This window comes from Cephus cinctus, unplaced genomic scaffold (genome assembly GCF_000341935.2).
Source record: "Cephus cinctus unplaced genomic scaffold, Ccin1 Ccin1_scaffold0468, whole genome shotgun sequence".
Lineage (NCBI taxonomy): Eukaryota > Metazoa > Arthropoda > Insecta > Hymenoptera > Cephidae > Cephus > Cephus cinctus.
In genome coordinates this window covers 40,599-62,249 of record NW_014333144.1, presented here as the reverse complement: position 1 = coordinate 62,249, position 21,651 = coordinate 40,599, and the positions used below count along the sequence as shown (strand labels likewise).

The window sequence follows — 21,651 nt, the reverse complement described above, 5'->3', positions numbered from 1 at the left end:
TCTCGGCGCGCTGCGCCCTGTACAGCCGGTTGCCTGTACTTGGCGCGAGACTCGACCGAGTTCTTAATATAGTAACTCCTCCTAACAAAAAAATTGTATTAGAAATTATTCCAAAAGGAACAACAGGACAAATACATCCGTTAGATGTGTTTGGTTTTCGAATATGGAAAAATTTTGTTAGGCATTTTTCAGATGTAGTAATTCTTTCCGGTAACAATGTAAATCTGCATTTAAGAAATAACATCATTAAACTGCAGTCACTTGTTCACAATCAACTTTCTTCCCCACGTTATATTAATATGTTTAAATATGCATGGTACAAAAGTGGCTACACAGAAAAAGCACCCCCTGAGTTCATTAATCCGGTGACGTTTGGTTTTGGAGATAATTCGGAACCACGATGTCACATTTGTGGTGATTTAGCTGTTATAACATGTTCGTGGTGCAAAAAACCTTTGTGTCACAACCACTTCTTTGAAGAGTATCATTATTGTAATAAATATATTCCATAATATGAAAGTGAAGAAACTGATAAGTGTATGGCCTGCTTTTTCCTTCTGCTTTCATGAGTACTAGACATCTTAATAGCTCTAATACATGAATTAAAGGCTTCTAGTAAATAAAACGAAGACATGTATATTAAATAAAGTTTTATATAGAATGGAAAATTGAAAAATCATTCAATTTTGAGTCGAAACAATTAAGTTTATTATGACAAAATAGAGGAAAATGTATAAAAAAACCCGTTTTTTATGAAAATAAAATTAATAAACAATTTCTATATAATTTTCAACTAAATATTATTGCAGAGCACTGAAAAATGAATAACTTTGCTATTTAAACTTTTGCCGTATCTATTTTAGGTTCGAAGATATCAGCGAAAAACGAAAAAACCACCGATTTTCAGGAATTAATTTCATCCCTTAAATATGCAAGTGAGCACCCCATTTTGTGTGAGGATTTATACTTTGATGTGAACTACAAAATATCATTTTTTCAACCCAGGTTGCGGGGGTACAGTAAGGTGACCTTCCTTGTAAGTGGGTATAGCGAAACTTCAGCTACGAATTTCTTACGCGATATAATCTCTAAAGTTCAGTGGTCAATAAGTTTATAGCTCACAATTCACTGAATTCACTGCTTGTCATTGGAAACCTCGACAGCTGACAACGCGGACTGTTCGTTGTCTGCTGGGATCGGCAAGGATGCATCCTTTTTAACACTGTGGTCGAATGTGCTGTGGGCTTTTTTGACAGCCACAACCCGGATGATTCTGTTAGCCCCTCGGTGAAGCTTGATCACTCTATCCGTGACCCATTGCAATGGCGGTAAGTTATTCATTTCCTTTCCTCCCTTTCCTTATAGCTGCATCCCCGATAGGGGACATATGCCAGTAACTGGTCCCAATAATCAAATTTGGAAGTTCAACAATAGATGGCGATGTACCTTGCGAGACGCGCCTTATTCAACTCAGCGTGAGGACCTACAAAGTTTATACACCGAATCCGAACAGTGTTGGGCGAAATCCGTATAAATAAGCACTCAAGTTTTCATATGAAAACCCATTGGTGAATGCCGCTGGAAGCTGGGCGCGAACCCCGAACCTTTCGGTCCTGAATCCGCTACCCTAACCACTGGGCTACGGCCGCCCCAAGTTATTCGTTTTAAACACCACTGTGGTCCCTTCCTTGATGGTTGGTTGTCCTGTGGTCCATTTGTAACGAATTGTCACTTCGTTGATGTATTCACGATACCAACGTAACCAAAAATGTTAATGGACTTGGTGAAGATATTGCTAGTTCGAGAAACAATTCATCGGAGTGTCTCTGAGATTTTGTTCTGGCAAGCTCGTTAATGAATCGCCAATGATGAAATGCCCAGGTGTCAATACAAGAAGGTCGTTAGGGTCAAAGGAGAAGGGAGTTAAAGGACGTGAATTCAGAATGAGTTCTATTTCTATTATGAACGTATTAAAATCCTCGTAAGTAAAGAAGTTCGTTCCAATTACCCTGCGAAGGTGATGATTGGAATTAGGCGCCGTTGCTGAGATAAAGTGCCACGTGACACCTGCGCGAGTTGCAAAAACGGTCATCCTTTGTCGGTGCTGCTTGTCCTTCAATAACGAGTACAGTTCCTTGATATCATTATTGGCTCTGACGAAGTTAATACCATTGTTAGAGTAGATGTCAAAACAGATCCCACGTCGGGGAAAAAATCTGCATAACGCTGCCAGGAATGCGTGCGTTGAGAGGCTGCTAACTACCTCGAGATGTACTGCTTTGACTGCTAGGCACACAAAGACGGTAACATAAACCTTGACTCGGTTTGGATTTCTGTGTCGCTTTTTTTTTAACGAAGAATGGTCCGCAGTAGTCGATTCCGACTCTGCTAAATGTTTGAGCCTGAGTTACTCGTGCAGCTGGTGAATGGCCCATCAGGTAGGCGTTTGACGATGATTAGAGTTTAGAGCATGTAACACATGTTCGAAGAATCTTACGGATTGTTTTGCGTGCATCCAGTAACCAATATCGCCGTCGTAACGCATACAAAGTGGTCTGTATTCCAGCGTGGAAGTGTGTATGATGGACGATATTGCAGCCGTTTATGACTTCCGGTGGCAGAATTAGAGAACACTTGTCGACGATAGATTTTGTAAAAAAATACGTCAAATTGAAAAAAAGGACTAGCAGAGAAATACGAAGATACGTATCGTCTTATTTCGCCCGGATAACATTCACACCAATTTGCTTCCCTTTGCAACTTCCGGTGGCGAAGTTAGAGTCTCTTGTTGATTCTGGATGTTGACTCAAAAACATGCCTCCAGGAACACGAAGACACCAAAATCTACGGCGAGGAACACGAATACTCCAAAATCTACATCCAGAAATACGGAAAAAGTTCCAACTTGTAATACAAAATAGCATTGCAATATGTTTTAGCCACCGTGTACGGATTTGCGTCTGACTGAACGCTTACGTCATAACAATTGCAAATCATGAGTTTGGTGTGTAGCTGTTGCACGAAGCTAAGACGTTTTGCCAATACCTAATTCTGTCAAAAAATGACAAAATTTCAAACGCAAATATCTCCTTTATCACGTATGCTATCCGTACGAATTTTTTTCGTCTTTATTATTTTTTCTTGCTCCACAACTTTAGCATTTATATTTTTTTGATATCATTTAAAATGACAAAGATAATTTTTTAAAATTGCGAACGGAAATTAAATGGACAATAATATTACACCCATTCGATACACAATCAAAAAATATTTAATAGTCGTTACATCAGATTTTCGAAATTGTAATGATCATTTACCGACAGTCCCCAGAAATCAATATAGTATATATACATATAATAAAAGAAAGTGTAGTGTATTTGTGCGCGTAGCTTCAACTCCACACCAACCGCTGGAGCCCCATGAGGGTTAAATGGTGTGGTAGCATACCATCCCCCATCGAACAAGTTTATGTTTTGGAATGGATATCCTTTCAGAATATTTCAGGATATTGGGAAAATTCTGTTTTTTTCATACAGCGTTTCTCCTGTTGTGAAGCTAAACGTACTTCTCTCTTTTCATTTGATTCATTTTTTCGCTGTCTAGAAAGTTCCAGAAAATTCAATAGAATTCCATAGAATGCTCCAAAAAATTTTGGAAGGTTTCAGAGAAATCTAGAAAGATCCAAAACAATTTGGAAAAATCTAGAAAAATCAATAGAAATCCATAAAATGTTCTAGAAAGTTGGAGAAAATTCGATAGAATTCAGATTTCCCTTAATATTTGTCACGAGCACGATCTTACATACAGGTCTTGATACTTTTCCAATTTCGCGTGATGGGGGATGAAAGCTTACGCTAACATTTTTTGTTTCCCGACGCAGCGACTAGTTAGCGCTGCGGTAGAGTAATGTTGCGAACACAACCTCTAAATTTTCTTTCTTATCATGACGAAGCCGTGTGCTGTACCGAAGTGTAGAACGGGCTACAAGAGTACTGGCACATGTCCTCCATTGGGGATACAGTCATAAAGAAAGGAAGAAAGGAAAGGAAGGAAAGGGCTACAAGAGTGAAAAAACGAAACGTTCCGTATTGCGTGTGCCAAAGGACGTAAAGCAGCTCAAAACATGGGAAGCAGCCATTCCTGGTAATGTGAATCTGCGGGCTATGCACGTCATATGCGAAAAACATTTTGAAGACCGATACATTTGTCCCGAGTGGATAAAATATAATTCGAATGATAAATTAAAGATCATTGCAAAAGTAAGTTTATTGACAAATTTTATGTACGATGTAAGAGAGCTCCAAATACAATAATATTTTTCTATATTGCAAACTCCCTATAAGTATCCACAATTTAGTGAACTTCCTGTACCAACAAGGTTTGATGAAAACCTGGACGACAAGAGGGCTGTTGACTCGATAATGAAGTTTCTGGATGCTCTAAGTCTTACAAGCCCAATCGACACTTACGCTAGGACTGTCAGGATTTCATTGGTTGAATATTTAGCTCCTCTGTCATCGATTGGGGATGCTGAGGTCACAAAACATGATTTAGAAGTATCGGATAAAGTACAATGTCTTGCACTTTCAGTAGAGGAGTCTTCTGATGTAGACGGTTTGTATTTTTGTATACAGGGTGTTCCGAAATAACCTGACCCGGTGGGTATGGCGGTGACCGGGAGGCTTCACTGATCACGAAAATGACCTTTTTATCCAGAAGGTCATAGTTTTTAAATGGGAGCAGGTCAAAGTTGACCAATCAGAGCGAGACGTCAAGAGAAACGTAGGCACCTGCAAACTCTGAGTTTTCTTCCCTCGCTTTTGTGTCTCTGTGGCATCGGGCAGGATGACGTCAGTCGAAAACATGCCTATCGGATGTCACTCGCTGAGAACAGAGGTTCTCAGTTGAAAAGTCAAGCATTAACTGAAAACTGCAATGTCCTATGATAATGCCATTTGACTTACACAGATATGTCTGTGACATCTTACGTAGGTTATTCTGATCTCGCCTTTCTTTCATTGATCTGCAGCGATTCGTGCTACATCTCGTTGACGAATCGCAATAAAATGCAAATGCAATTGACGACTTTTCATATTTATAAATCATATTCCTTAAGAGTTTATATTCCTTGTAAGATATAACACAGATCTCTCACAGTAAGTAAATCCGAAATCTATCTCCCGTTGAATTACACGTGAAAGTTGAATAACTCCTCGCAGCCGGAAAAAAATTAAAATTTCTGCTGCTGTGACCGAATCAGTTTTTGTCTATCTGAAGGTGAAGCATGTATAATCCTCCATCGGATGTAGCAAGAATCGCTGGAGATCAATGGAAGCAAACCGAGATCAGGTTAATCTACGTAAAACGTCACAGAGATTATCTGTGTAAGTCAAATGGCATTATCATAGAACATTGCAGTTTTGAGTTAGTGCTTGACTGTTCAACTGAGAACTTCTGTTCTCAGTGAGTGACATCGAATAGGCATGTCTTCGGCTGACGTCGCTCGAAGCCACCGAGAAACAAAAGCGAGGGAAGAAACTCAGAGTTCGTAGGTCATTTTCGTGATCAGTGAAGCCTCCCGAACACCGCCATATCCACTGGGCCAGGTAATTTCGGAACACCCTGTATATGGAGAAAATGTAATTATGGTTTCCATGTTTTATTTTTGTATGTATTCCAGATATCTCAGAGAATAGATTACCTCCTGGTGACAATGGGGAAATGGTTTTAGCAATTTAATTCGCAGCCAATGGATCCGTCAACGTAGTTGATTTATTCGCAAAGTGTGCTTCTTCTTCAGTAGGGTAGCCTCCTGATGTGATGTACCAGTATGTATTTTTGCGCATCTATATGAAATATAATAAAATTTAATCAGTTTTTATGTTTTATTTCTCTTTGTTTTGTGGATATATCAAACAATGGATTATCTATCATTGACAATCGTAAAATGGTATTGGAATGAGGGGGAAAGTCCTTGGGGGAAATCTGCTTATCAATAGCAGTTTAACAAGGTTGAGAACGAATGACAAGCAGTATTTACTTGTTTCAAGTGTTACTATCAGAGAAAGTAAGTTTAAATTCTTATTGATACTTACTATGGCTATTGTGAATTGACGATGATCGAGAATATGATACTGCTTTTGATTTGTTTATGAATGAATTTTTTATGAACTTAACAAACTAAAGTTACTTACCTTCCTTTAAAAATCGGAGTAACTGAAAAAAAGAGAATTAAAAATGAATATGTATTGTTTAATAATGGACTTTCAACGAACTTAACAAACTAAAGTCAGTTACCTTTCATTAGAAATTGGAATACCTGAAGAAAAGAGAATAACAAATTGATGTGTGTGTGTGGATTACGACTCAGGCCCAGACGCCATGACACGAAGCGCAACGATCAGCTGACGCGTTGGCGAAAAATGCTTACAAATTACTTAAAAAACTTATAATAAATTAACAGTGGATTTTGTTCCATAGTGTTCCGACTGAATTTGATGGTAGATTTTGACCCTGGGTCAATATAACCTAAAACACGTCACAATATACATATATATCTATATATCAACAAAGATCGCTTCGTATTATTCTGTATTAATTTAATGTATAAATGTATAGATGAAGGAATAAATGCGTATGAAGGAAGTATGGGTGTATATATTCATAGATGTAATAGAATTAGATAATTGACTATTATCCTAATTGGGGACGCTAGAAAAGAATACTGTAATGGATTATCGACTGAGATCCCAGATAATTCCAAAAATGTCCATAATATTGCAGGACAAACGGGTTAGTTAACCCCTCCTCGTTACTTATCGTGCAAATTAAGCCTCCAACCGTTTAGCTCTTCCCTTTTGCCTTTAGCACGGAAAAAGGCACACGTGTCAATTTTGAAGCACGATAGGTAACTCAGCGAATTTATTAACTTGATCATCTTTTCATTCAAATAGTCATATTATCTGTATTTCTTTTTCATATATACAGCTAGCCAAACTACTTAGGCAATAGATCTATTTTACTAGATCAGTTATACAATATCAATTAACTGTTAAAGGACAATCCCGAAGGGAACATAACACGTACTGTACACTATGCACATCGCTGTAACTAATTGCAACATTGAAAAGGAAATATCATCAAACAAGCTTCCAGATTTAACTGCCTACCACCGAATTATAACTACAATAGCAAAGTTATTAATATTGAGACGTTTTACGATTTTAGAGGATTAGGAATCACGAGACTTTTTATAAATGTGTACACTTATAATTGTGTACAGTCTTTCTTATTGTACCGCAGGACACAAGAAGTGTATTTGATTATCTTTTCCCTATACTAGCTTCTAGGAGTGGGAAAGAGATAGCTGGAACTAAAATACAGCAAATTGCACATGCGTCCCGTGACTGTAGGCCAGCTGATGATTGAGATGATAATGATTCAGAATTCACAGATGATCGCAATGACCCCCGATTGCCGAATCTCTTATCTTGATGATAGTTTAGACTCAGACAGCTACTAATCACAATGACATTGGGAGCTGAGCCTTTTAGGTGGGTTGTATTGAGGTGGATCTACAATCCTGACAGTTCTACTACAATAACTTCACTGCAGAATGATGCAGAGGTATTTGGGATGTCCTTCCTGAGGCTAGGGGGTATCACAATGATTCCTTAAGCCTAGTATGGACTGTGAGGAACTTAGACAGCTACTGATCACAATGATATTGGAAGCTGAGCTTTTTAAGGAGAGAGGCTTGGTGTTTTTGATCGATTTCTGATAGCTCCGGCATAATGACTTTGCTACAGAAGATCTACATGGATAGCAGATTTCCTGATACAGAGATGAGATACAATGCTCTCCAAGACCAGGAATTGCCAAGGATGAGTTCCCATAGTTTGCAGTACAACACTGTTCACTGGTTCGCTCTGGAATGTGGAATAGATTCCCTACTCAATTCTTGATGATTATACTTCCGAAATCGTTACTGCTTCGTGTCGTCTTTTGGTATACACGAACTTTAACAACGAACGAGTCGAGTAGGCCGAATCTGTCGAGGAAGTCGTTGCTTATATTCTCGAGGGGAATACGTTATTTTTATTGGGGATAACGATTTTTATTCTCCCATGGTGTTAACGTCGCTTTTTAGATTTGGTATTTGATATATTATTTAATTTCACCATTTGATTTGACACATTGAATTAGCGGCTTCTTCAACTACCGGTTTACTGGTTTTTCTATCGTATTTGGCGCGTGCCGGCAGGTAAAGCTTGTTTGTGTTGATTCCAGTCACACGACTGGAGTTTGGTTTCCAGGAATGTTAAAGCGGGTTTACGCCAAGCGAGCATCGAAGCGAGCGAGCGAGCGAAATTATGTAATATTAGGAATTTAAAAAATCTGTTTTTCCTTTTCTTTATTTTTTAGGATTTGAGAAGTTTTCTCAGATACTATTATGCACATCCACAGTGCGCTGTGCAGTGTTATGGGGGGTTCTTGATGTATCCACCATCGAGAATTGGATGATTAGAAAGGAAAAGCGATAGAGGACAGGGGGTATAAGAGCGGAACGTTACAATATATATGTCAAAACTTATCCAATTCTCGATGATAGATACGTCAAGAGCTCCAAATAGGAATACACAGCGCACTGTCGATGTGCATAGTAGTATCTGAGAGAACTCCTCAAATTCTAAAACTCCTATCGACTTCTCACAGCGACACCAATAAAGGAAAAGGAAAATAGGACTTTTAAAGGCCATTCTACAATGCAACGGGACACGGAACACGTAAGCGGCGCAGTATTCAATTGTATATTTGCAAAATTCCACTAGATCCTGCAATTAAGAAGGAGAAAATCGTTTTTAAAACCGAGCTTTTACTAAATCTCTACGATTTTGGCTACGTCTCGGACATAGCAATAATACGGAAGCGGTTGGTGGGGTCATTACGTGTTTTACGGAGCACGGAACGTGATGAGTAGCATCGATCATGCCCCGTTCCGTGCACTGTAATGGGCTTAAGGCCATTTTACAATGCAACGGATCACGTAACACGGAAGAAATAACCAATAAGACATTCAATTGTATATTTACCTAATTCCATTGGATCCTCCAATCAAGAAGGAGAAAATCGTTTTTAAAACCGAGAGTTTACTAAGTTTCTACGATTTTGGTGACGTCTTGGACATAGCAACGATACGGAAGCGTATCGTTGAGTATCGTTACTATGTGTTTTTAACGCAAGCCGTTGGAGATTACGGAACGTGGCATGCTCGATGCTACTCATCACGTTCTGTGCTCCGTGAAATACGTAATATTTCGCCAATATTTCTATGCGTGAAATGTCATTACCTGTCACCTGTCATTACCAACTCTATAGGCGAGGTCATTATCAATATCGTTAGAGAAATCAAATTTCTCTACGATAAAAGACATCGTGACTTTAAAAATAAGGTAATGATTTACTTATGTGTAAGAATAAACGCATACACATTTTTTTAAATATTTATATATTGACAGATCATGACAGGTGACAGGTAATGACATTTGACACGTCACACAGACAAGGCGTCACCAAAATTGTAGAGACCTAGTAAACGCTCAATTTTAAAAACGATTTTCACCTTTTTGATTGGAGGAGCCAATGGAATTAGGTAAATATATAATTGAAGATCTTATCGCTTATATGTTCCGTGTTTCTTTGCATTGTAGAATGGCCTTCACCGTGACAATCATAATGTACTATTTTGCAACGCTGTATGGAAAGTATACAGTTTTTGCACCAAAAAACAAGCACAAAATGGTCCATTCTTGATAAGTTCAGAGTGTGCAGGAATCGTAACATTCCCGCACGACATTTCATGCGGGACTTGTATCCCGCCCTTGAAGTAACCGCTAGTCCAATCAGTCAAATCAAATAGTCACATCGAATAATAAATCAAATTATAAAATCCAAAGAGCGACGTTAACACTTTGGGAGAATAAAGATCGTTATCCCCACTAAAAATAACGTATTCCTTTCGAGGATATAGGCAGCGGCTTCCTCGATAGGAGATCACTCTGTTTTCAAATACTGATTCCGCCTCGACTCGCGCGTTGTTAAGGAGGTTCGACCGTAACTTGCTAGATCAGTGGTGGGGTGAAGAAATTGGTATAAAGACGCTGTAATCGTAGCCCCCCTGTGCAGTTCATAAAAATGGAATTTATCGTGGACGTACAACGTTTCAAGAAACCGTCGAACGAGTTTGTCCTGAAGGAGCTATCCGTGATTGGAGTCGACAACAATTTCTCCGAACCTGCAACGTTCCTGTTTCAACCACCTTGTCCATGGAAGCATCTTCCGGCTAAATACAAAAGTATAAATTTATGGTTGGAGCGCAATTTTCATGGTATATCCTGGAGCGCTGGGGACATTGCTTACAATCAAGCTAGAAACATTCTTCGAGTTATTCTGCAAAATGCATCTAAGATCTATGTAAAAGGATTGGAGAAGAAAGTTTGGTTGGGAGCTTTCATTGAACGAACCGAACACATCGCGGATCTGGGAGATCTGGGATGCCCTTCGCTGCAAAATCTGCGAAAGAACTTACTCACTCGCTGTTCGCATCATCATGCCTCCCATTTCCAATGTTCGATGGAAAACGTTAAATTATTAAGGAATTGGTTGTTGTTGGAATGTATTTTTTGATTGTGAATAAAGACATAAGATATAATAACAAGTTGTATATATATATATTTATTTAACACGTATACATAGTATTAAGAGCACGATTACAAACATTGAAATTCAATCTGATTATACTGCCCACCGAGACAGCGCATGAGGAGTCGATCTTCGTCGACAGCACGCACCATGTTTTGGAACAAATTGTTATCGTCTTTCAAGACTTTAGACACCCTCGCTGGTAGAAATGTCGAGAAGCTGTTTTCAATGGCGACGATTACTCTCGTTCCGTATTTTGTTTCAATTTTCCGAATACAACTAATCTTGTATTCCTTTTGAATCTCTAATTCCGCAAACTTTTTCGTTGGAAGAAATGAGTCCAAACGAGCCACTTTGTTAATTGTCGAGAAGTCCATTGCGTTCAATTAATATCGAATTTCTTCAAATTTATTAGGAGATTTTTACGACCTTTTCTAGCTTCGATCAACTGTTTCACTTCTCTGACATTCCTTAACAGTAACTGTACTCGAACTCGCGTTGTCTCCTCTTATTCGGTATCAGCCAAATTGTTGCAACAAACTAACGAAGGTACGTTCAGCTCCTCCTTTTATAGGAAACTATCAAGGGTTAAAAAATGGGGATGGGAGGTTTCGCAGATTTCTAGGAATCGAATCGCCTACACCGCATTCTCGACGCACGACTCTGCGAGATAACGTTCTGTATTGCGCATTCGAACAACCGATACATAGATGACTTTGAACTCGCCGGTGCTCTCGCACGAAGCTGGGGGATGGGGAATTTACGAAGCTTCTCAGTGGGTTGACGAAGCTGACGAATCGGGGGATGGGGGATTCTCAATGGGATGAGGAGGTCGAATCGCCTGCCGTCCGAAACCTGCATGGAAGGGTATCGTTTTTCCTGGAATCAACCTCGACGCAAAAGTCGCCGAAACCGCTTTTCGGCACTGCGCTCAAAGGGTATGCCGCTCGTCTCTCTCTCTCTCTATCTCTCTCTGATTCACCGATGCTACGCACTAGCCTGCGCGATGAAGTTAGGGACAAAAGTTCTGGAAAATTCCTGGAGGATTGCATCAGCGATGCTGCGCAATTCTGCGAGATAACGTTCGAGGTCAAACGGGCTGAGGGCTGACGTCCGAAACCTGCACGCACGTGTACGGGTCCGTCGAAGCTTCTGGATGGCTTTCCGGGGTGGGGGGCAAGGGGCTGTCTCAATACGTCGCGCGAGAGGACCGCCGGCTCTGGGAGCGATCCTTCCCGACTTAGCACGGACACGAACCGTCGAAGCTTCCAGAATGTTCTAGAAGGTTCTAGAATGTTCTAGAAGGTTCTCGATCGTGCGTAATTCCTAGAATCGAGCGCAAGATTCCCGGAATATGACGCAAAATTCCCGGAATCGAGGTGTCCTGATGACGTCAGTTCCATAAATCGTAGAGCTCACGACGGTAACTTAGCACGGATACCCACCTTCGAAGGCTCTGGAGTGTCGGTATAGGTCGGTGCAGGAATCTGTATCCAGAACTCCCCAACTTATACTACTCGCCTTTTCGACACGCACCCAAGAACGTGTACGCGTGTGAATGTGAGAAAATTTTGCGAATGGTGTGGAGCGTCATGCAATCCACCGAATATAAAGGGTGTTCGTTATGAAACGCACTGTAGTAACACTATTACATTCCTTTTCAAATTCTAATGAATACGTGTATTTTCATTTTTTATTTCATATATCAAAATTTCGAGATAATCAAGGTTGAAGTTGCAGTAATGCGACCAATCGGAACGCGTTTAAACGGAGCGTAGATGACGTCGCGAGCCAGCCCGCAAGACCTGCTTGCACTAGGCCAGTAACACTAAGAGTATCGTCGTTGTGTCTCTGTTTATCTGCAAGTAGTTGAGTAAGATACGAGAGACGATACTCTTAGTGTTATTGGCCTACTGTAAGCAGGCCTTGCGGGCTGACTCTGGACGTCATCTACGCTCCATTTAAACACGTTCTGATTGGTCGCATTACTGCAACTTCAACCTTGATTATCTCGAAATTTTGATATATGAAATAAAAAATGAAAATACACGTTTTCTTTAGAATTTGACAAGGAATGCAACGGTCTTACTACAGTACGTTTCATAACGAACACCCTGTATATATATGTATATTCTCTAGTGCAACGCTGCCAAGTCAATTCTGGATCGCGGCGCAGTGATCTGTCCCGTTCGCGAACCGAAGTTTTACATCGATTTATTTATTTATTTCATCGATAACCCCATATTATCATTATACTAACTTATTGGGCACGTTTTCAAGTATCGGATGTTAATTTTTTCATTGCCTGAAGGTGGGTAGTTCCGTGTAAAAAAATTAGAAACCTAACCCTTATACCATCTTGCGTCATATACGCAATGCACAAGATCCTGAAAACTCGCTACTTCAAGTTCACATATCTCAATTCGTAGACGGTGAATCTCATACGAATTTCAATGCAAGTCGTGTATCATATTTCTCATGCTGTATGCCAAATTTCATTTTAAAAAGTTGGAAATTAATTTTAATATAAGATACTATCAAACCTCCTTAAGACTCGGGTAAACCGGAAGACGACAAGAAGTAGTAAAAATTTAGAAAGTATAATTGTGAAGGAATAGTTAGGGAATTTATCCTGCACTCCAAAACAAACCAGGGAACAGTATTGTGCTGCAAACTGTGGGAAGCCATCCTTGGCAATTCCTAGTCTCAGAGGACATTCTGTCTCATCCCTGTATCAGGAAACCGGCCATCCTTATAGATATCCTGCAGCAAAGTCATTGTGTCGGCGCTTTAGAAATTGACCAAAAATCCACCTAAAAACGAGTCAGCAACCAACGTCATTGTGATTAGTAGTTGTCTGAGTCGAAACCTTCCAAAAAGTAATAGGTTCAGCGAACGGGGATCATTGTGATCATCTATGCGTCCTGAATCATTATCATCTCGACCTTCAGTTGGACTATAGTCTTCGGACGCATTGTGCAATCTGTTGTATTATAATTCCAGCTATCTCTTTCCCACGCCTAGAAGCTAGTATAGGGAAAAGATAAACAAAAACACGTCTAGTCGCTTGCGGTACAATAATATAACTGTACACAATCATAAGAGTAAAATTATAGGACAATATAGCGCAATCATTTAATTTTAAAACTCAAGTGTTATCTTCCTTGCAAAGACGCCTGCCAGTGCATAAATCCTTTTAAAAAGTCTCGTGATCCCTAACCCTCGAAAATCATGAAACGTCTCAATATACCTATGTATATGTATTGTAACGAATGAAAAAGATAAGATATACAGGGTGAGTCGTTTAACTCGGCACAAATGAATATATCAGAAAGGAATCATTTTACGAAAAAATGTTCGAACAAATTTTGTTTGGTTTCGAGGGGGAAAGAAAATGCTGTGTCGTTTTTTTTTAATCGCGACGGTTTTTTAAACACTTATAATATTATTTGGCAATATTAACAATAAATAGGTTACTTACGCAAGAAAAGAACATTAATTCACTTTTTTGTTCTCTTCCGATTTTCATATCTACATTACTAACAATCCCGGGGTCTACGCTTGATGTTGAAATAACATCGAAAATACTGGTCATATTAAAAAATGTTTCAGACAAAAGTTAATTGACTTTTTATATAGGATAACAGTCTGCAATAAAAAATATAGGTTTCTATTTAAAAAACAAAGTTAACCTTGGGAAGACCTTGAAAACCGCCGTAAATACAAAATAACGGCACAGCATTTTTTTGCCCACTCGAAACCAAACGAAATTTGTTCGAACAAATTTTTTCGTAAAATCCTTTCTTTCGGAGATATTGGATTGTGCCAAGTTAAACGACTCACCCTCCTGTATACTCTAAGGCGCGATAGGATCTTTCGCTTACAATTGACTCGATACTCTTTCCGAATACGAATACTACGCAATACGAAACAAACTATACTTATTGTTAGTGAAATGCCGGATGGGCGCCAGACTCATCGTTGCGTCACGATACCGAAAGGAACTACCCGGAAAATATGAAAAGAGATCCGACTAGCAGGAACGAACGAAAAGGTATGGTAGAGGGGCTGGCATCGACGCTGATGTTAAAGAAAGGAGACATAGAGGAAAAGGTAATGAGAAGAAATCAGATTGAGAACCCATGAAATTCAGTAACAGAGAACAGTGCACATTGGCCATTTTATTCAGGGACTTCAAATAAAATAAAATTAACAATTTAACAATTTCGAGAATGAAAATAAATATCACCCGAGACAAGGTCCTCTTCGGGACACATGAAACAAAGTAAACGCAAAAGAAAAAATCACGCGAGACAAGGTCCTCTACGGGACACGTTAACAATATTCGCAATAGAAAAGATAATTACTACAAAAGCTACACAAGATTCGAGAGAACGCGAAAACGAAAAATATATAACGTAGATTAACGAAAAGACAATACGTTAACTCACGAGACGCGTGGAACACGGATTCGTTCAACAGTTTTCCAGGGTCACGGAGGCATTATTGTAAACTCAATAATACATTTCGAAAATACAGAAATTAATAACGGAAGGCACGGAATCTTTTCCTGGCTGGCGAAACGCGAACATCTCCTAGGCCAAAATCGAGAGTAATAAACGAAACAGATCTCAACGGGGCAATTCACGGAAGCCAAGATAGAAAAGATTTCGCCTCTTAGACAAAAGTGCTTACCTAAGCTTTACATTTCGATACTAGGTGCGGGACAGTTACTTTAGCGAGACCGGCCAAAATGTTGTGAAATACTGTGTTGTGAAAATAAATCTTAACTGATATTACATTTTGTCATTACAATATTAATTAATTATTTCAGTAACCTAACTATTGAAATATTTCAAAAACCTTATTGCTATGCGAACTGTCAGTTTGCGCTTATGGGAATCGGTCACAGTCACGTGTCATTTTTTGAAGAGGGCACACTGCCGTGTCGGCCACTTGCGGCCAACTTCTGCTGGTGCGTTTCTACTGACTAACTCTGTATGCGTCAACTGCAACGCAGATTCACGTCGTTTGCCGGATAACATGTAATCGTACAAATATGTTCATCCGTTTCCTGTAATTCTCTGATATAATGCTACCATATTCAACTTACGATGACTAATAACACGCCGATATCATTGTAACGGATAGAAAAAAAGAGTTTCATTTATATAAAGAAATTGCGATTCAGTTGTTACGATTTACGTTTATGTTTAGAAAATGCGTTTATTAGAGATTAGATATAGGTGTTAAAATTTTACGCATAAGCATTTTACAGAGTGGCTCGGGGGCGACAACAGACGGGTGACCATCCCCCCAATGGGGGGAGCGCGCGTATACAGGGATAAGTATTGACCGCGACCTGTCTGTCTTAACCCTTTTAGTGCCGGACAACGATATATCGTCATTCGCTACATTTGCAAATTCGTCCGGTTATTCTCGCATAGGCACCGGTTTTTCGCCCGGCACTAAAAGGGTTAAGTTTCCTGGAAGCCATGCTGAAGTTTATTTTGAGATAATAAAGCGATAACACGCCAACTTCCATCAGTTACAATCATATCGGTCAATGATAACATATTTTTAATGAATTTCGTTCGCGATAGTTAAGTATTTTTATATAAACGTGATAAAATGCGTTCAAGAATAGTTACTCCCCCAAGTGAAAATTGAAATATTGCATTTTGTATCGTATTCTGTAACACATGCAACCGGACGTTATTGAAACGATTAAGCTTCTCAACTGACAAATGAAAATAGTTTTGAATTGATGGAAAAAGCAAGTTCAAGCAATGTAATGCCGTTTTAATGAAAAATTAGTTGCACCTGTTAGGAGTGGTTCATCCCTTAAAGGAGGTTCTTTTCGAAAAACGCAAAGACACGTATCTTCTACTTTTTAACTCTTCCAAATGCAATTGGTTTCATTAAAATCCGTTCGACAGTTTTTTGTTATACAAATTTGGCAACTTTCAACAAATCAGCTGATTATCTAAACAAATTGTGATTGGCTGATTCACTGATCCGCATGAGCAATCATAGGTTGTAACGTTTGTCGATAGTGGAATTTCGTTCGCTTTTTATGAGTGTACGAAATGGGATATAGGTAAGTGGTCGGGGCTGGAATCTTTAAGAACTTAGGCGACACAGGATTAAATGGTAAAATAAAATAACAAATATTTATTAAATTATCAGTTACAGGTACAACAGTTTTCAATGTGCGTCAATTACAATCGCCTAATATGAACGTCGGTATTGCAGGAAAGGATTGTCAAGGAAACGGCCTATATTTGTTTGTTTATTTCTATTTCTCTCGGACCTGCCTTTGAGAAATAAAGGATGCGCCTGCGTTAGTACGGTAGCCTTAGTGGCGCTCTGTCTATCTATTAGCTATGGCACTGCGTGCGAATTGACTAATCATCGCGAGGATAATAAATCGAAATCAATATGGCGTCAACTGAAGTTTCTGAGGTAGATCGTGGTGCTCTGCTCCGAATTTTGACAATATTTCTCTACACGGCGGGCTCGGCGGAATAGCGAGCGCTAATATGCTGTAACCGCCGACAAAATTATGAACAATGATTTTATGTAATTGGTATGCTCTATCCCAAAGGATATAAATCGAGCTCAAACACTTTATACGATTTTAATATGCGTTATCCTTTCGGATTTAAGTCACGCTTACTTTGTTATTACTCACGTTGCTGTACTTTTTGAATTCTGAAGAATATTGAAATTGATTTAAAATGCATTATTTAGTTAATTAAAATGCTAGATTGATTAGCGAGAAGCGCTAATCCTCTATCGGATTTTATTTCTATTATTTTCCGCGGATTAACTTTCGGGAGCTGTTTTTCATCTACCGGCTATTGTTGACCCTGGCCACGCGTCTTTACTGTTTACTTGAAACGAATGCGCTCTCAGTACAGGAGTACTGAGAGGTTGATCTATTTTTCACGTTACAAGGTATATTAAGCCTTCCTGACAACGGGGAGCTTCAGTATTGGAGACTCTTAACTTTGATGATGCAGATTGAAATGTTTGCGAAACGTTGGCACAAAGATGAACGGACACGACTTCCATCCGGAAACCATGAGTATTAATGCATTTTTCATTATTTGTTATAAGAATTAACCTCTTATTGGTTTCATTTAAATATCCGAATTGTAAATATGCGAAACTGCAAAAATCGCACTGAGAGAGCCCGACTTTAGAGGTTCATTTCACTCCTTAAAACCGTTTTTCCGTTGATAAAAAAATTCGTGTTGCCTAGTTTTTCGTTCTGTATAACATATTTGAGTTTCATCAAAACCGGAGCAGGACACCTGGGATTGTAAGCTATTTAAAGCACACCATTACAATAGGTATTCAAATTTCTTATTGATAGAATCGGTTGTAGTGAGCTATAGAACAGAAAGATCCTTTAATTTACTGCCGAGTAACCATGTACTCGTATTACGTTCCACGAAGCCCTTCTTACAAATACCTCCTCGATGGATTGTCCAGTTTCAGGCTATCCAATGAAATGGATATACTATATTTCATAAATCTTAGTAATATTCAGAATAAATATTGTAATAGCATTATTCTCATTATCGTCTTTGTCGATTATCTTGTTATGGTGTGGTAAACTCACAATTAATTTTTATTGTATAAATTTACAGAAACTTCTTACTGGAAGCAAAATGCGCAGGAAGCTTTGAAGAAACAACTTAAAGTATCCCAAAATAAAAACGTGGCCAAAAATATAATCATGTTTCTCGGAGATGGTATGTCGATTCCCACGTTAATGGCAGCGCGTACTTACTTAGGACAACTCCATGGAAAGACTGGTGAAGAGAGTAAACTTTATTGGGAAAATTTTCCGCACACTGGCTTTTCAAAAGTATGTTATAGATCAACTGCCAGTAAAAATGGATTTGAATATTTGTAACTATCTATCATGTCACACAAGGGTCGAACAAAATAAGAATACAATTTGCTTTTTAGACATACTGCGTCGATCGCCAAGTACCCGACTCAGCATGTACCGCTACTGCCTATTTGTGCGGCATCAAAGCTAACGAAGGTACTATGGGTGTAAATGCGAAGGTGACGCGCTCGGTCTGCGAAGGTCAACTAGACGAGAGTAACCATGTCAGTTCGATAGCTGCTTGGGCTCAAGATGTTGGTAAATCTGCAGGTATTGTTACCACTACTAGGGTGACCCACGCGTCACCCGGAGGAACCTACGCTCATATAGCTGACAGGGACTGGGAAAGTGATCAGAAGGTTGTCAAGGCAGGTTATAATTCCACTGTATGTAAGGACATTGCGACGCAACTGATTACGAAGTATCCTGGCAAAGACTTCAACGTAATACTCGGAGGAGGACGACGGGAATTCCTTCCGAAAGATACGGTAGACGACGAAGGTACTTCGGGCAAAAGAGGAGACGGTGTCGATCTAATCGAGCTGTGGAAACAGGAAAAAGCAGATCGTGGTAAAAATTATAAATACGTCTGGAATAGAAAGTCTTTGCAGCAGGTGATTGCCAATCCTGAAAACTATGATTACTTGTTGGGATTATTTGAGGCAAGCCACTGCACTTATCATATGGAAGGACCAGCTTCCACAGAGCCAACAATATCGGAAATGACGGAAGCTGCCATTAAGATACTTCGCAAGAATAATAAGGGTTACTTCCTCTTTATCGAGGGTGGACGTATCGATCACGCGCATCACGATACCTGGGCGCATCTTGCTCTTGATGAAACTCTCGAACTGGCTAAAGCCGTTCAAACGGCTCGTGAGCTTACGTCTGAGGATGATACATTAATAGTAGTAACATCAGATCACGCACATACTATGTCCGTTGCCGGATATCCTTTACGTGGCAACGATATATTCAGTATTGCTGAGACCAGTGATATAGACTTCCTACCGTATACTACTCTCAATTACGCTAATGGTCTGGGATATAAAAAACCAACCAATAATGGTACGCGCTACGACGTCTCCGACGATGACATGAGTAAGTTTTATTTTGGTTACCCTTCATTATATGTATATCGCCACTATTACACTGTAATGCCATAATAGAATATGCCCTTAATTATTATATATAATCTGCATTCGTTTAATTCGCAGCCGATATTTATTATCGATACCCTTCAACGGTTCCACGTGATTCGGAAACACACGGCGGGGAGGATGTAGGTATTTTTGCAAGTGGACCTTGGTCGCATCTATTCTCCGGCACTCTCGAGCAACACACCATTCCTCACTTCATGGCTTATGCATCTTGTATTGGACACGGAGTCACCGCCTGTACCTAGAAACCTGACAAATTATCACCATTACGAAAATCCGACTGTACCGAACGCATTTAATCTCCGTTTTCGATGCTCTTTCCCGAATGAAATGAAATAAATTCAATGTGCCATATATGTGACAACATATGTGACATATACCGCATATATGTCGCGGAAAAATAAATAAATTTTTTTAAAATATATGTTTTAGTTTTGAGTCTTTTGTGACCAGAATTGTTATTAAAATCATGGCTTTCCGATGTATGTTGCGTCTAGATTTATCCCCCCCCCCTCCTATTGAACAAAAATGAAATTTTCGTTGTATAAATAAAACTTAACCGACATAAAATACATACATTAATTTGTTTTAACTTCTTTATTTAATGCATGCAACAATTATTACATTATTTTTATAAAACGATTTTTTATAATTCTTTGGCGCAAATCTTTAGTAAATATAATTAAAATCCAATTTTCTTTCAAGTTTAAATAAAAAAGAAAACCGAAAAAATACAATGGTTGTATAAAACAAAACACAACACAATTAGTGCAATTGCTGAGAGTAATAGCCAACGGAAGTTTTTCGTTTATTTTACTATTGCTTCAAACGATATGGACGTTTTCACTTTTCTGTTCTTTACTGCTTGGCCTGATTGATCCGCGTATTTATCTCTATCGGTTTTAATTCTATCGACGAGGCAATCATTTTTCCGATTTTCCTTTTGTTGCCGGCTGATTCTGAAATGTATCCTGCTACTGCATCCGATCCCCACCCACCGCGTCTCTTTATTCTCGTTATATTTGCAACAGACTTGATTTTATTCCTTGTTATACAGTTCGACAGCGTTTAAGTGGAAAAGAAAGATAAACTCTATACATAAAGAGAAACCGCCAATCCTCGTACTTTTGACAGCTCTGACTAACTTAATCCGTGATTCCGGGACTCTCTGCCTTAAGAAGAATAATAGGACGCTTACTGTCGGGCAATATCTCTAACTTTCAAAATAATTTAATCAAACCCAATGTAATTCGCAATGCGGCGTATTGAACATTCCCATAAAGAGCTCAACCCTAATCTAAAGTAGGCCTTATTAATCCTCTGCACACAGTTAATAGCAAATCTGGATGTACACAAAATTTGATTCACGATATGGCCTTGAGGATTCTGGTCGCCTTCTTGATTTTGTCGACGAGTTTGTTGATATGTATCTTCCAGCATAGGCTGTAATCAAGGCACATGCTTAGGAATCTTACTGATGGGAACCATTTTATAACACTATTCCCATATTGCACCCTGCAGTTGTACTAATTCTCGTTGAATCTTTTTCCATGGAAGAGAGTCAATTGAGACTCAAATCGTAAGCCTATTTAACCCTTTTAGTGCCGGGCGAAAAACAGGTGCTTATGCGAAGTTAACCGGCCGAATTTTACGATTTTATTAGGATTTTGGAAAAGGCTCATAAAAACCAAACGAAAAGCAACATTTACATAATTCAAAAAGCAGTGTATTAAGGACAAAATAGAGAATAAAACAGTGGCGCTAATTTTTCTATATTCATTGAAAATTACATAAATAACAAAGGTATAAGTGATCAAAAAAATAGAGAAAAATTGAGTTCTCTGTTTCAAAACGTAATTGCACACAGCGAAAAGCAACATTTAC

The 21,651-nt window shown here is 39.0% G+C and overlaps 1 protein-coding gene and 1 long non-coding RNA gene across 3 annotated transcripts in view; one reads left to right on the top strand and one right to left on the bottom strand.

Moving 5' to 3' along the window:
* The window catches only part of LOC112493610 (membrane-bound alkaline phosphatase-like), a 39,371-nt gene extending 19,180 nt beyond the window's left edge, over positions 1-20,191 (top strand). Inside the window, exons 1-4 of one of the 2 annotated variants that reach the window (XM_025085363.1) lie at positions 5,842-6,067; positions 18,360-18,580; positions 18,685-19,708; positions 19,825-20,191. In XM_025085363.1, coding sequence (XP_024941131.1) covers positions 5,959-6,067; positions 18,360-18,580; positions 18,685-19,708; positions 19,825-20,012 — 1,542 coding nt within the window. In that variant the 5' untranslated portion in view covers positions 5,842-5,958 and the 3' untranslated portion in view covers positions 20,013-20,191. Of the gene's footprint in view, positions 1-5,841; positions 6,068-18,359; positions 18,581-18,684; positions 19,709-19,824 lie in introns of those variants that run through there. The other variant, XM_025085364.1, reaches the window with a different exon arrangement.
* On the bottom strand, positions 4,431-7,027 carry LOC112494404. The gene is made up of 4 exons (XR_003059791.1): positions 6,298-7,027; positions 6,195-6,216; positions 5,702-5,846; positions 4,431-4,530 (listed from the first exon to the last, which is right to left on the bottom strand). It is a non-coding gene; the product is annotated as an uncharacterized LOC112494404 (long non-coding RNA).
* Positions 20,192-21,651: the final 1,460 nt, after the last annotated feature.